General features: G+C 46.7%; 2 protein-coding genes across 3 annotated transcripts in view; one reads left to right on the top strand and one right to left on the bottom strand.

Annotated features, from left to right (window-relative positions):
• Positions 1 to 15,038, bottom strand: part of trbd (ubiquitin thioesterase trabid) — a 73,740-nt gene that overhangs the window by 41,464 nt on the left and 17,238 nt on the right. For both annotated transcript variants that reach the window (XM_077645655.1, XM_077645656.1), the window contains exons 3-5: positions 14,528 to 14,794; positions 6,815 to 6,964; positions 359 to 616 (exon numbers count right to left, since the gene is read on the bottom strand). In XM_077645655.1, the coding sequence (XP_077501781.1) occupies positions 359 to 616; positions 6,815 to 6,964; positions 14,528 to 14,794 (675 nt within the window). The remainder of the gene's footprint in view (positions 1 to 358; positions 617 to 6,814; positions 6,965 to 14,527; positions 14,795 to 15,038) is intronic.
• Positions 3,068 to 5,844, top strand: LOC144112844 (uncharacterized). The gene has a single exon (XM_077645657.1). The coding sequence runs from the start codon at positions 3,347 to 3,349 to the stop codon at positions 5,225 to 5,227; it is 1,881 nt and encodes a 626-aa protein (XP_077501783.1). The 5' UTR covers positions 3,068 to 3,346; the 3' UTR covers positions 5,228 to 5,844.

Genomic DNA, 15,038 nt, shown 5'->3' with positions numbered 1-15,038 from the left:
AGTGAAACAAAGCGGCGTGGACCTGCATAAGTAAACAGATGGGCGGCAATATGCTTGTTTTATTTGAAGGTAGATTTTTAAACCCAGCTGCGCATAGCAAAAATTTCGTCAAAGCGGAAACGCGCGCGAAAATGGTTCGTTGTGATGAGAAATTTGTTCCATTACTTTCTATGGCGAGCTGACGGGGAATTGGAAATATTTCACTGAAGCAAAAATTTCATTAAGCAACATTTGATGTAGCGGGGTTCGACTGTACTCTAAGTATTGCAATTAGCTTGCACAACAACTCCTACAGCAACACAAGCAACTCCTAAAGAACACTTCACCACACAGCATCGAAGCGGTTTGGTCAGCTTACCTCTTGGCGAATAGCCATGTGTGCCAGGGTGAAGCCTACATCAAAGTTGGCAGTGCGTGCTAAGAGCCCTGCCTCAGCATGTGTCAGCTGCCTTGCAGGGTCTCCGCCAGAGTTCAGGTAACGACTGATGGGTTCAGGCTCTCCATCCACAACAGCTCGGCATGCGTTGAGCCACAGACGATCCATTTCACGTGCTTGACGCCGTAAACTGCACAGGTAGTTGTTGCTTGGTGGGTTTTCCTCTGCCGACATCTGAACCTGGCAAGCAAAGAAATGAAAGACACTTATGCCTCACGTTGTGACATGCATATAGAGATAGACTCATAATTCTGGACGCACAATTCTAGGCAACAAGGTTGCATTTCAAGTTCCAAAAGTGTCAAAAGTAATGGTTGACAAGGAGCCCAAGTAGTAAGAGATATAATAAGTACACCACGTCTGTTGGAAAATACTATCAGCTGCTACCCTGCACTTATTTTTCATAAAACCAACACCCAGGAGACATTTATCACTGCTAAGTACAGAGACCAAGGAAGAAATTTGCAGCATTGAAACATTGGCCACATTTAGAATTATGGCTGCTTCAATGCATCATCGAGATGAAACGTTTTTTTACCACACCAACATGTACCAAAAACACTCTAAAAGCCTGGAATTCCATTTAAAAAAAATGCTAATGACTGCTGGACAAGTAGTCCAGTGATTAATGCATTTTCGTTTTGGAATATGCCCATGGGCACGCCCACGCGCGGCAGCGGATAGTGGCTGGCAATAGGCGGTGGTCGCAGGATAACGCTATCGCGTTCTATTAATAAAGGCAAAGTTTAAACGACCTCCAAGTTTAGTTTTTTTCTGAATTGTGATGTGGAGGGGTCGACTTACATTTGTGTAAATACAATAATCACGCTTAGAATTTTCTCATTCCCTTTATGCAGGCACTGCAAGAACCACAAGATGCGCTGTTAGGCTTTTCATTTTTCTGGAGTAAATAAATAAAAGAGAATGACCTAAAAAAAACTGCAGTGTTTTTCTTCATGTATACATGGGGAGACTTCACAGACGATATTTTCAGAGGTTTGCCATGGCGTGAAATGCACGCATGCCCATTGACGCCTAATAACTAACTTGCCTGCTAACTCACGAGTTCAATGCATAACCGCAGCACCACGGCTATTGAGAACCGTAAGGGGCGCCAAAAATCCACCTCTGGCATGTCAAACGCATCGGTGTAGTTGTGCATCGCTGGCGGCTGACCATCCATGCACATGATCAGCGGGATCACGGTGCCAGAAATTGCACATGATCATGACGCAGGGAGCTTCAACAGCTAACAGAGAGTTCTTGAATAGCAAATGCATGTTTGCGCACAGTAAACATAAGCATTTTGTGGGACATTATTCTTTATGTTACATCCTTCAACATACACAAATGCAGACGCAACGATAACTCCAGTGATAGTGGTGCCATCAGGTTTGGATGAAGTGAACAATTTCTACAACGAACTGGTGCTCGTTAGGCCTAGAAGCTACCGAATTATTCAACATAACAGGCCAAATTTATCGTCCATCCAATTTTTTATAAGGAATATAAGACGAAGCAAAAGCCGTGTATCCAACTCATAGCCAGTTGACGTGCTGAAAAACAGAGTAACACTAACGAGTTTATTCCAAAGCAAAAGCCTCCGCTTAAGAGTGCGCCACCATGTTGGCTGCATTGGGGTCCTTGAGCATCTACCTGTTATGGAGCGTACACATAGTGCAACGTCACCGTCCGGTTTCTTCACCAGTTTTCACTGCATTCAAGCCGCCACGCCCTCTTCTGGCGTTTCTACCAGTCTGGTGTGGCGGGTATGGCTGATTATGACGGTTTCGAATGTGACAGAGACTCTGAATACGGGCCCAGGTCAATTTCCATTTGTCCTCACTCAGTATCCGTTCAAGCTGACAGTAAGCAAACTAAGCATAACATACTGAAATCCTGTTGGGTGTACTTCCACGGTGCATTTTTTATACAATACACACACACGTAACCCAGCTCGTCCCTTTGGCACTGGTAGGTTGCATCTTTGCTTTGCTGCCCTCTTCTGGCTCTACAGTAAAAGCTCGTTAATTCGAACTGCACGGGACCGGAAAAAAAAAAATTTGAATTATCCGATGTTCGAATTATCGAATGGCCTCGAAAAAACTGACAAGAACCATTTGCATTACGGTATATGTATCGTCTTTACTCATGTAACGAACCTGATTGGTCCGCACTGACAGCCCACGTTGGCCACTTCCGGCCAGCGGCTGACTGCCGGGCGATGCTAAAAGCCGGCGTCATGATCACGGCTGACCGCGTGCTTCCGTTGGCGACTGATAGGTGGAAGGATGGATGATACTCGCAAAGAAAAAAAAAAGTTTTTCGCACATAATTTGTAGCGCCCGTCCAAAGTTATAGCCTTCAATGGGCGTTGGCCGGGACCGTGCCGACAGTACTTATCCCTATTTCCGAATTAAGGGGAGACGCGGGTCGAAAAGTCGCGGTTTTCTAAAAAAAAATCACTTTTTCGTTTTAAGCTGCATTGTCATCTTTGGTGTATAAGCTTTTATTTCTGTAAATATCAAGCCGAAATTCGCACGAGAAGTTACCAAAAAATGCGCCTAAGTGAGCGGCGGTAACTCTATAATCCACCGAAAGTTTAGAAAGTCCGCACCGTTTGCATCGTTCTCACGCAATCCAGCCTCACCGCCCGCCATTTGCAATCATCGGGGCGTGCAGCGTCAGCCCTTTCCTCCAAGGTTCAATGGCTGTCAGTCTCGTATGTTCACGGAGAATAAAAGAAAAACGAGAAAGAAGACGAGACTGTCGCGTGTTTTGAATTGCGCGCCATGCAGCGCGGCGCCGCCATTGGACGGCGGTGCTCCTTTTGTGCAGTAAAGCCGAACCACCGCTGCTGCGTGTTCTCGAAAGCCGCACAGTTTCCCGTGTTCTTTCCGCGTTTTCGTGATGACTAGCCCGAAAAAGTGCAGTTCCGACGCCCGGAAGTATCGAACTCGGCACAAGTACCGGGGGAAACGGCGTAAGACTGTTAAAAAAACGACAGCCGGGAATGACGCCCGCGACGCTCCGGCGTCGGTTAGGCCTACCGCCGACACCGGTCACCGCGACAGTTGTGAAATCGACGCTGCTATGGATTTCGTCAGTGCATCGCAGAAAAAGATGGGATTCTTCAAAAGTGACTCAAGGTCGGTCGGTGCCCCTGCTGCTAGCACGGTGTTGTGCGGTGTTGTGTGTTGTGCGGTGTTGTGCGCATTGACGGCACTGGTGGCAGGATCGGCATGCCCTACTTGCCGCGAACGGAAACTCGCCGTCCGAGAAGCAGCTGAGAAGCGCAAAGGGCTTTCGTCGTACTTAGAGCTACGCTGCGAAAATCCCGACTGCCCAGAGTCTGTGCTTTCATTCACGCACACGTCGAAGCGGATCATTTCGGCCGGTGAGTGCGGTGACCCCGGGGCGAACACTCGCTACGACAGCGGGAGCTCGCGCGACGGCTTCGCCGTAAACGTGAAGGCTGTTTTGGCAGCGCGTGCTATAGGTGCTGGATATGACCAGCTTTCGCGATTTTGCGCAATCATCGGCCTTCGAAAACCACTGCATCACAAGACATTCCATGCTATTTCCAAGAAGCTCCATGGTGCTGCAATGGAAGCTGTTCGCCAAAACTTGGAACAGGCACGAAAGGTGACGAAGGACGCCGTTGGCGGCGGCGATGTGCCGGTCATGTTTGACGGCACGTGGCAAAAAAGGGGCCATAAAAGCCACAACGGAGTGGGCACAGCTGTGTCCCTGGACACAGGCCTTTGCTTGGACTTTGAAGTGCTTTCAAATTACTGTCTTGCTTGCAGTATCCACAAGCCCATGGGTGATGATGATGAGGTATGGCAAGCCTTTCATCGCCCTGTATGCGAAAAGAACACTGAATGTTCATCTCATGCAATGGAACCTGAGGCAGCAGTGCGCATATGGCAGAGGACTTTGTCATATGAGACCCCACTGCGGTTCACAACTTTCTTGAGCGACGGTGACAGCAAAGCCTATACTGCCGTCTGTGGGGCTGAGGTGTACGGTGACACTGTCATCGAAAAAGAAGAGTGCACTAACCACGTTGCAAAACGCCTAGGCACTGCTCTGCGAAAAATGACAACACCACTGCCACGAGGTCAAAAGCTATCTGTCACAGCCATCCAGAAACTGCAGACATATTATCAAATAGCCATAACAAATAACAAAGGCAGCGTGCGCAGCATGTACACTGCTATATGGGCCTCCTATTTTCATTGTTGCTCCAGTGATGGGGCCAGCAGCCACAAATTTTGCCCTGCTGAACCAGATTCCTGGTGCAAACATAGGCGTGCTGAAGCACTGGGGGAGCCTACACCACGCCATACCCCTTTGTTGACAAAAGCTCAGGGCTTGGCAATTATGCCTATATATAAGCGCCTTACTGATGAGAAGCTCCTGGCTCGGTGCCTTCATGGCAAGACGCAAAACGCAGCGGAGTCGCTCAATAGTAAAATATGGCTGCTGTGTCCAAAAACAAAATTTGCTTCTCGGACATCTGTGGAGACAGCCACGGCTATTGCCGTGCTGTGGTACAACAAAGGCCATGCCGGCTTTGAAGAAGTCCTTCAAGAGATTGGGGTACTTCCCCCAGAAGAGTTGGTTGCACGCAGCGACCATTCTGATTGCATGCGGATAAAGAAGATGAACTTGAAGCGAACCGCAGAAGCAAGGGCGCACCGTCGGAGCGCAGTGAAAAGGGCTCGCACCGAGGAGACCAACCGTAGGAGCCGGGAAGGGCCAAGCTACAGCGCAGGAGCCTTCTAGAAACTGTGTGTGCTTTCTGTAAAGCTGCTCTTGGGTGTGACCAAGATTCATCGGAAAACAATCGCATTTTGAAGAATAGAATGTTTTGAAACTTTCAAACCTGTTTTTCTCATTTTGAAATTTTTTTATATTTTCGTGTCTTCCGGGAAGCCTTTTGTACTCTTAGAATTGGTGTATACTAACGAAATTTGGCATACATATTCTTGAAGGTATGTAGAATGCCGATATCTACTTGAAATTTCATTATCGGTCGTCAGTAATTACAATATAACGAAGCTATGTTTCAGGGAACTGAAGAAAGCAATGGTTGAAGTGTCAATTTTTTTGTCTAACTTCCAATAACTGAACACGTTTTTTGACTAGATATTGGCACTCTGTGATCTACAAAGAGCTAAATAAGCTATAGCACAATACCTTTTGTGAAAGTTTAGTGCATAAAAAAGTGCCCATAAAATCGTTATAATTTGTCATTAAGTATAATATAACTTTAGAACTGTAGCAGCTACATAAAAACTAATTGCATATTTGAAATCTGCATAAAAAACTGTCTAGTTGGCTGAATTTTGAAGTCTCTGGTACAAATAATAAAAAAAAAGTTGTTTCGAGGAGCCTCTCCCCTTAACAGGGCTCGAATTAACGAGTATTTAGTTGCGAGTTTCGGAGATTGCGCGGAAATGAGGGTAGGCAGCCGCCGCCAACCCCTACCCTCCGGCGCTGCCAGCCGCCACGCCGCTGATGGCGCCATACCACTCTTCCACAGTTTTATCTGGTTCCATCTTTTGTCTCCGCTTAGGACGTGCGCAGCCTTTAACTACGCGGAGGCGCTTTTTTTTTTGCCATGTGCGCGGCACGTAGTTCGAATTATCCGTAGTGGAACCGACCTGCTTTTGAATTAATGGGCTTTTTTATACACAGATCTCTATGGAGCTTGGCCGGACCAAGTAGTGTAGTTCAAATTCTCCGAAAATTCAAATTATTGAGGTTCGAATGAACAAGCTTTCACTGTACTTGGAAACAAACAAGTAGCTTGCACATCAGATCAACAGGCCTGATCGATGAGTGGCCTAAGGCGTGCATTATTTTAAACAATTATTCAGACAGCAAGATCGAACCCACGACCTTGGGATCAGCAGCAGAACGTCAAAATCACAGTCACTGCGGCGAATAACTTTTTCCTTCAACACATATAACATGATGGTCACAGATATACATTCATGGAATCGGTGTCGCAGTTTTTGACAGCTATACCTATCACTCCATGAGGTATAGCGCCGCACTACAGTGCCGCCACTGATGCTGCACTGTTTCACATGTTGTTTCAGCCAATATCCCTAAATATATTCAATTCGATTTTTAGCTACATTATTTGTATTCAATTCAGCTTTCAAAAAGTACTATTCAGACACCCCTAGCTATTCTTGCAGTGAAAATATTTCAATGGACTTAGAACTTACATGAACATTATTCAGACACACCCCTAATCCTTAGGTTATAGGTTTTGGCTGAATCAACCTACATAAATGATGAAAAAATAATGGTGAACATGCACACTGGTAGAAAGTAGCAAGACAGTCCACATTCACACACCTCAATCTCAGTTGTTCCCGTGAGGCGATTGCTGCCACCAGTGCACACAGCAGGTACTCCAGTGGGGGTGTTTCGCAGGTCATCAGGATCAGGGGTCTGGTTTCCTACTGGTGAATCACCTTTAGAACGGGTAGCGTTGCACATGATGCACTGAAATGCAAACATAATGTCAGTGACACCTCTAAAATGAGAAACAAGCAAGACAACACAGTCCATGGTTTTCTCAAGCACTGTTTCGTGAAACATATCGCATTTACACGCATCTAACGCGACAATGAATATAACTCGAAAGGTGAGTTTGAGGTCTCATGAAAATGAAAATTCACACACACACACACACACACACACACACACACACACACACACACACACACACACACACACACACACACACACACACACACACACACGCGCACATACATGCATGCACGCACGCAACGTTTATAATGCAATCTCAGCTTGTTCAAGCCAACTAAACCACGGGCTCAGAGAGGCAACACTTCTGCAATGCACACGTCATTGTGTGCAGCAAAGCTTCCAAACCCTCTCCCACCCAGCGGCCTCCGCAGTCACTGCAGTATGCCCGTGTCATCACTGCGCAGTGTTTCCTGCTGCCCAGTCCTTCTTTCCTTTCCCTCTCCACATAACTCCTTCAGTGCCCTCTTTTTCGCAGCAGCCCGCGCCGCCTTCTTTCCACGTTCATAGCCACCCACTCCTTAGCTCACACATGCCAAACGGCTCCAAGGCAGTTGAAAAGTTGGCTTCTACTATCGGCTGGCCAGTCTGGTGGTGAAGCTTGCTGCAGCTATCTTAACTCATCATATATGGTAAAAACCCGCGTATAATACTGACCCGCATATAATACGAGGTGTAATTTGGGGATGGAAAAAACAAAAAAAGTTTTATCCACGCATAATGCAAGTCAGGAAAGGCAGTCAGCTCGAAGACGTTCCGCAAGTCGCGAAAGCCAAACGCCCTCTGTGTGTGCAGGCTGCATACAACCAAATATCATTTATGATTGAGCTGCATGCTGCTAGTGTACCTAACAATGTGCAATTTCTATAGGTCAAAGTGTGCACAAAGACTACACATATGCCCATCATTTGTGGTGTTTCCAAGATATTTTTACCATTCAATTTTATAAAGTTGCAAAGTCATAAAGTTGTCTGATTGAGCCGCTATGATTCTCGCTTTGATCCTTTTGGATAGAAACGGAAGCAGCTCAGAAAGCGTCAGAAAAAACGATGATGAGACAAACTTGCTCCACACGACATCTGTTGAGGAATGTTTCCCGAGTTGCCTTAAAAACGGACAAAATTCTCCATACACGTTAACACCATAGTGCACAACCACAGTCAAATTCAGCTTCAAAGAAATTCATCAGACCCGTGAAAAATTTCACTGAAGCGAAAGCTTTGCGGTCATGAAATCGGGCCAGAACATTAACAGATTAGACTGGATAGTTCATGAACAATGTCCATTTCCCAAATATCTGCCAGCTTCAGTCTTTCGCCGCTTCAAAATTGGCGCTGCAGCGCGATTTACTTAGTACTCCGGAAATCTCAGACAATGGATTTGTTTGCATAATAAACACACGGCTGCACTTGCTCTGAAAACTAATATTTTTTCCGCACGACTTTTGCAAGCGTCCATGCTTTCGTCCTGCGAGAACTCGTACCGAGGGCGCGCTGCCTAGAGGAATTTCGGCGTGCATCCGCGCCACTCCGTGTTGAGTAGCGCTTACATGTGCCTCGAAATTGATGCTTTTTAGACAATGTGTGGAACAAACCGGCAGAGTGTCGCTCTGTTGATTCTCTGCCAAGAACCACCCACACGCAGTGCCTGTACTAGGTCAAACCCAGGTGCACCAGACAGGAAAAATAAAACGCTATCACGGTGCTTGCCTGCTATGCGAAAGCGAGACTAGAGTGCACTCTAGCCGGCGATAGGTTTCTTGCAACAACGTGCCACCTAACAGCAAGCCAGACGACAGCGGATTGGTGGATCATTGCACGCCACTTGCTTGGTGTCGCTAAGCCTAACGTGCTCTGCAAAGAAGCTTCAGAAAAAGCGCTTTGGAACTAGCCACCGCTTTCCATAAAACATTCAGCATTTTCACCAGTTTTTCGTCGGCACGATAGCTTCACACTGGAATGAACGCTTCCAGTAAGCCTTCGTCAGAGAAGCGAGAAAAAAAGCCGAAATCCGCCTTGCACCAATGAGCGTGGTTCACAAGCACAGAGTACGAGCCATCGGCGAAGCTGTTACGAGCAGTTGTGCAGCGCATTGCATCTTTATGCGCGCATGTCTGCACATATTATTTCTGCTTCCACAGGGAATATACATTCCACGTGACGACCTTTGTAGAGTCTTTAGGGCATGTTCGCGAAATGCCTGTATAATTTGCACACCCTCTTTTTGAAGCCTTAATTTTAGAAAAAAAAAAAATGCATAGATCACGCGAGTAAATCCGGCATATTGAACTATTTTTTTTACTAGTTCGCTATTACAAGGTTCGACTGCATCACGTTACTAGCAGACATTGTGGCACTTCAAATTATTACGAATAAGAGTTGAGGAGACGTGCACATCGCGATGCGATCTGGCACTATTTGACTAATGACACTTTGGCTACTGGTTCAAAAGGGCACTTCACACACGCAAGACCCACTACAGTCGGTATTAGGCAGCTCTTACACCGCCTGTTTCACCACTTGCTTCCGTGCTGAAAGCGTTGCAGATATGAGTCTATCTTCATCTTAAGGTGGATTTATGTTATTGTGTTGCTCGCTGCTTCCCAAAAACATGCCGCATGAGAAAAATTATACACGTCAAATGTTGCTTTCCTTGCGCTTTTATTTCTTTAAGTTTTTCATCGCCTTTGGTATGCATTTATGTCCGAATGTCGGCCTCGCACATGGTGCGTTGTCACCATTCCGCGGGAGGTACGTTAGCACTGCCAAACACTCTTTATCATAGCAGTTTTTTTTTTGGTGAAAAAAACCTTCACTGTAACTGAAAAAAAAAACTGTACAGTCTATGGGCAGCGAAATACGACTGCAGTTTCACTTTACTACCATATTTACTGGTGTAATTTGTGCATTTTTTTCTTTTAGAGCCTCAAAAGGAGGGTGCGCAAATCTGGCGAAAATTTTCTCAACAAGGTGATAACGTGCAATATATACGGTATATTGCCGCCACTACGTAGAGGACCCCCCCCCCCCCATGGCCAACAAAAAAGTTAGTTGACTTCAAATAAAAGACGCATACCCGCTACCGCCCCACCCTATGCTATGTAGTTCCCCACGGGATGGCATGACGGTGCACGCACAGCTCAAAGCAATAAACAAGCAATGATACAATTGGGAAACCAGCAGTAGGAGGCAAAGGAGATAACGTGGAAAAAAACAGGCCCTCGTGTGCGGCCCAGTTGACTATACTCAGCGACAGCTTTCTGTGGCTATGCAGCGGAAGCTACGAGCATGCTCTGCCAGCTTAAACGCATCTCCCTCGTGAGCGCGACATAAGAGCGCGTATGTGAAAGCCTTGCGCCTCGCCTTCATAGCTTTCACTGTAGAGCCGCAGAAAGCTGTCTCCAACTGTAGCGGCACACCGAACATCAAATGATTCCTTAGTTTCGGATTCAGACGCGCATGCAACTGTTCGTCCAGGAAAGCCGCTGCCAGCACCAGTGAGCCGTTTAAACAGCGCACAACTCGGGCTCTTGCCCATCGCACGTTTCGCAACCACACACGCCGACACGGCCGCACCGATCTTCCTAAGTCTGCTTTGCGAGCACCCGAGTACATGCTGGTGGTCTGGCATTGCAGAGAGCGCAAAATATTCTAGTACAGTAACAGCTCGTTAACTCGGTTAATTCGAACTTACAGTTAATTCGAACTGATGCCTGGGTACCCGCACAGGCTTGTGTATTTCAATGGGGAAAAACTCCCGATAATTCGACCAAGTCTGCATCCACTACGGTTAATTCGAACTAGGAGCCACTGGCTGACACCACTCCTCGTATATAGAAGTTGACCCATAGCGAGTAAAACATGCTCCAAATTTACCAGAGATGCAAAACAATGGAACAGAAAAAAAAGGCTGAGTGCCAGAGGCTCACGGAGCCCGCGTTCCGGTGCATGCCGTAGCAGGTTTTCGCCGCCGGAGTACTTGTCCGCGCCACTGATGCTTCGGCGCAAGCCGTTTCAGGTGTTCGTTGTGTCACAGTCGCTGGATCGCAATCACGTAGTGTACACAATGCAGATCGGCCAGTTCGGCCGCCACAGTAATGTTTTTTGGTGGTGCCATGAGCTACGTGAACAGCAGCGTGGAGACGGAGCCATTGAGTGACGTTGATATAATTGAGGCTGCATGCTCCCAGCAGGTGTTGCAGGGCTCACGTGCAGTGAACACAACCGACAGTGATAAGTCCGGCGGCGAGCCATTGCCACCGCCAAGTGCATATGAAGTAGCGTCGGCGCTCGGTGTTGCAGCACGCTACTTCTCTGCCTAGTGAGAACTAGGACGTTGCGCTTGAGCTCTTGGGCAAGCTGTAGATGATGCTGATGGAGTCTCGGCAGAAGAAACGTAAGCGAATACACACCACTGATTACTTTTAATTTTGAAAACCCTTACCCGTAAATAAACATGTTTTGGAGCATAGTCTCCTATATTCCAGCATTAAAGCTCGCTGCTCACGCGAATGAATTCCAGTACTCGTTTCTAGCACATAACTGGCCGATCAATTTATTGCACTTGCTAATAGAACTGCATGAATTTAATTCTCAGAATCGCCCGACACAAAAGTGTAGTAGCGCCTAGCTCGCGATAACGGGTCTAGATGTGACTGTTTCGGGTTCTGCCCGCACGGCGGGGCACACTCCTTCTAGCGCACATTCGATAATTCGAACTTTGCTTAATTGGAACAATTTTCCGGTCCCCTTCGAGTTCGAATTAACGAGCTTTTACTGCATTTTTTTCTTTCAAACATTCAGGTAAAAAGGTGAGAGTGGGCAAATTATGCGCGGGTGCAAATTACGCAAGTAAATACGGTATACAGTTTACTACAGCGGGGTTCTACTGTTTGAGAAGAGCAGTGCGGCAAGCGTAGCCAAGAATGCAAAGACTCTCACAATTAAAACAGCGCAAAACAGGCAGGGGAGCACTGAACGAGCACTGAATCTTCCACGTCGCGTTCTGCGCACACGGGCTACATGTGCCCACTGTACACAGCGAGTTCAGAACCACAAGCTCTCAATGGCATTCACGCTCCATGGGGCTTGTTGGGCGGCTAGTGAAGCGGTTTTGTTCTCACTTCAGCCGTTGAATCTGCTACTGCGTGCAGGCTGTGGGCGTTCTGAAATTGCAAAGTGCTGTTCCCCATTTTTTTTTCTTTTAGTACACGCTCATGCAGACATGTGCACACATGCATGTCGCATGGTCTTCCATGTTGCCCGTGCAGTGGAAATGTGAATCTGCTTTGAGGTATGCTGAAAAAATATCTGAGAAGTACCACATGCATGCACAATCACCTCTCATTTGGCTCGTTAAAGAAAAAATTGGCAGTGGTTTAGCTCTGGTTAAACCTGGAGTGACGCGATAGCTACAGCTGGCCAAGAGGAACATGGTCACGTGACCAACCACGTGACGAACCACATGATCAGCCACGGCGCCGCACCGCCAGCAGCTGCTCCGCACCACCTGACCAACCACGCTGAAGGCTCGAAATGCTACCGTAATGTAGCTATTGCTACAAAGTTTCCCAGCATGAGTCGTCATGTGACCAGCTGATGTGTGTTTGTGAAGATTATACATGCAGTCGCTGCCAGCAACAGCGGGCAGCAGACTACAGTTGGCCAGAACATACCCCGATTTGTTTCCGCATGTAACCCACAGGAAGCAATCCATGAATGTAGAAATCGCAATGACCACAGCAGAGTCAGTCACAAGGGTCGTCTGCAATCATGCTGCATAGTTAGCCAACAAATATGTGATAACTGACAGCACAGCGCGCCAACTGATGAGCAACGGGAGTGCACTTTTCACTCATATGTGGTGTTGAATGAATTATGTCAGAGCGCACCTGCTGCTCACATGCTTGTGAGGATCCCTCGAAGCTTACGTGTACACTTCATACCAACACATGAAGCACCAAAGGGCATAATTTTGCCTCGTCACCAGCTATGTTTATGTGCATGAGAGCGATAAGTGCTTCGTTCTGCAGTCTGCGGCTGCCCTTGACAACTTCACTTAGTTACTTTCGCAGTAACGAGGCGCAGCTGCATGAGATGCAGCGGAGAGCATATACCTTTCAGTGGGGTAGGGAGCTCACAGATGAAATGGCCTGCATTTGAACCTTGCCGCTGTGACCACTGATCTGTTTATTTTTGCTTTTCGGTTTCCAGTCGCGTTTCAAGTCTTCGGAAGTGGTGCCCCTTATTTGTCGGAAAGCTCCATTGCAGATGTCATAGAAATGACATAACTGTACTCATTTTTTGCAGGCAGCTTGAATGTGTGTTTTGAGACTTTCATTTGCTATTTTCTTGGCAACGCAGCCACCTTTCTGCACAGAAAAATTGTCGGTAGTGTTCCCGAGGAATAATCTATCTGTCTAGCTACCTTTCGGGTAACAGCTCCCGTATCACTGATACCAGGATTTCCACTAATTCCGCAAGGCATTAATTAATACCCCTGTCAAGCGCACAAGTTACGTACACTTACAGGGAGTGCGCTTCAGCATCCTGATTGACACTTTAGGCTATGCGGTGCTAAACGGGAAGACAAAGTGCACTTGTAGCAAAAAAAAAAAAAAAATGGTGACACGAAATGAGCGAAATTTTTTGAAGAGGTCGCCGGAAAAGAAAAAAACTTAAAAATTGACTGTTTGATGTGATAGCGCAAATAAAACGAGCTTAAACAGTTTCTAACAATGATAAAAAAATTGAAATAGAAGAAAAGCCAAGGCTATCCAGAATTTTGACAACAAACAAGATGGCGGCATGCAGCGGAGTTGCATTTGCTCACATTCCTTTATTGTGTTGCTTGCTTCTAGCTATAACGAAGAAATATTTTTAAAAAACAGCGTTACAGCTAATAAAATAAACTTGCGAGACTTTTTATGCACCATACATATCATGCCTTCAAAGTCACTGGTGTCAAGGTTACACACTCGGCCCTCAAAGTGTGTTCTGTGACATACTCCACCCGGAGTGCTCTCTTCTGCAAGTGACACTCCATTTGCGACATTTAGATTCGACAAAGTGCACTTATAGTGAGTGACACTATCCACAAGTGCACTTAACTTTCCCACTTGACAGGGGTATTAGTGGCTCTCCACTGTGTTCCTGTATCGTTTGAACTATACCTAAAGCTACCAAAATGTAAAAAGGTTAGAGAACAGGGGGGTTTGCTTATGGGCTATGCCGTTTAGTTCGTTATGCATCGCCAGTACTACAGATCTCTTGAAGGTGTAAGGAACTCTCATTACAACTTCCACAAATGGTAGAAGAGTCCCGTAACACAGCAAACTACTAAGGCACTTTACTTTTGACAAAGGTTGGCCACCATCAATTCGAACAGTTCTTTCATGATGGCACATGCCAACGCGCATGCCAATTTTCACAAGAAGACATCCCCAAAGGTTGGGATGCAAGCACTTATAACACTGGAAGTAGAGCAGGAAGCATCAAAGATAGCAGCACCAATGCTAACCTTGCGGGACTTGGGCCAGTTCTCGTAAGTGCAGGCACCACACGTCCACTTGGACCGCAGGTCTGCACTGGTGTGCTCCACTTCGGTAGATGTGGTAGCCTGCTGTGGCTGACTGGAAGGTGGGCTGGCTTGAGCATTGCACGGTGATCCCCGTGGATGCAAACACTGGGTGCATTTGCTTGACCGCGGCCAGTTCATGTATGTGCACCGGCCACATGCCCATTTCTGGTATGAGCTGGTCAGATCAGGGGACACCAGAGGTGAGATCTGAAAAACAGCACCACTATGTTCTGACAAAAGCATGAGCTATATATGCACATGGAACTGTGCCCATGCTATAACAGGCAGCAACATAACACCATCAAGACAACATAAATTAAGTTACCACTGCAAGACAGTGCAACAATAGAAAAGGGCAAAATTCATTGAGAAGCTACTGCACTGTTAACAAGAGACATTTAGGAGCTGCAGTAGACTAATACCGCTGTCACACGGGCACGTGTAAGGCCTT

This window comes from Amblyomma americanum, chromosome 1, assembly GCF_052857255.1.
Source record: "Amblyomma americanum isolate KBUSLIRL-KWMA chromosome 1, ASM5285725v1, whole genome shotgun sequence".
NCBI classification, from domain to species: domain Eukaryota; kingdom Metazoa; phylum Arthropoda; class Arachnida; order Ixodida; family Ixodidae; genus Amblyomma; species Amblyomma americanum.
The sequence above is the reverse complement of the archived record's forward strand: the minus strand, read 5'-3'. Positions and strand labels throughout refer to the sequence as shown.

Bases quoted from the DNA above. Each gene is read 5' to 3' on its own strand.
- LOC144112844 (XM_077645657.1), top strand. From the start codon at position 3,347: ATGACTAGCCCGAAAAAGTGCAGTTCCGACGCCCGGAAGTATCGAACT.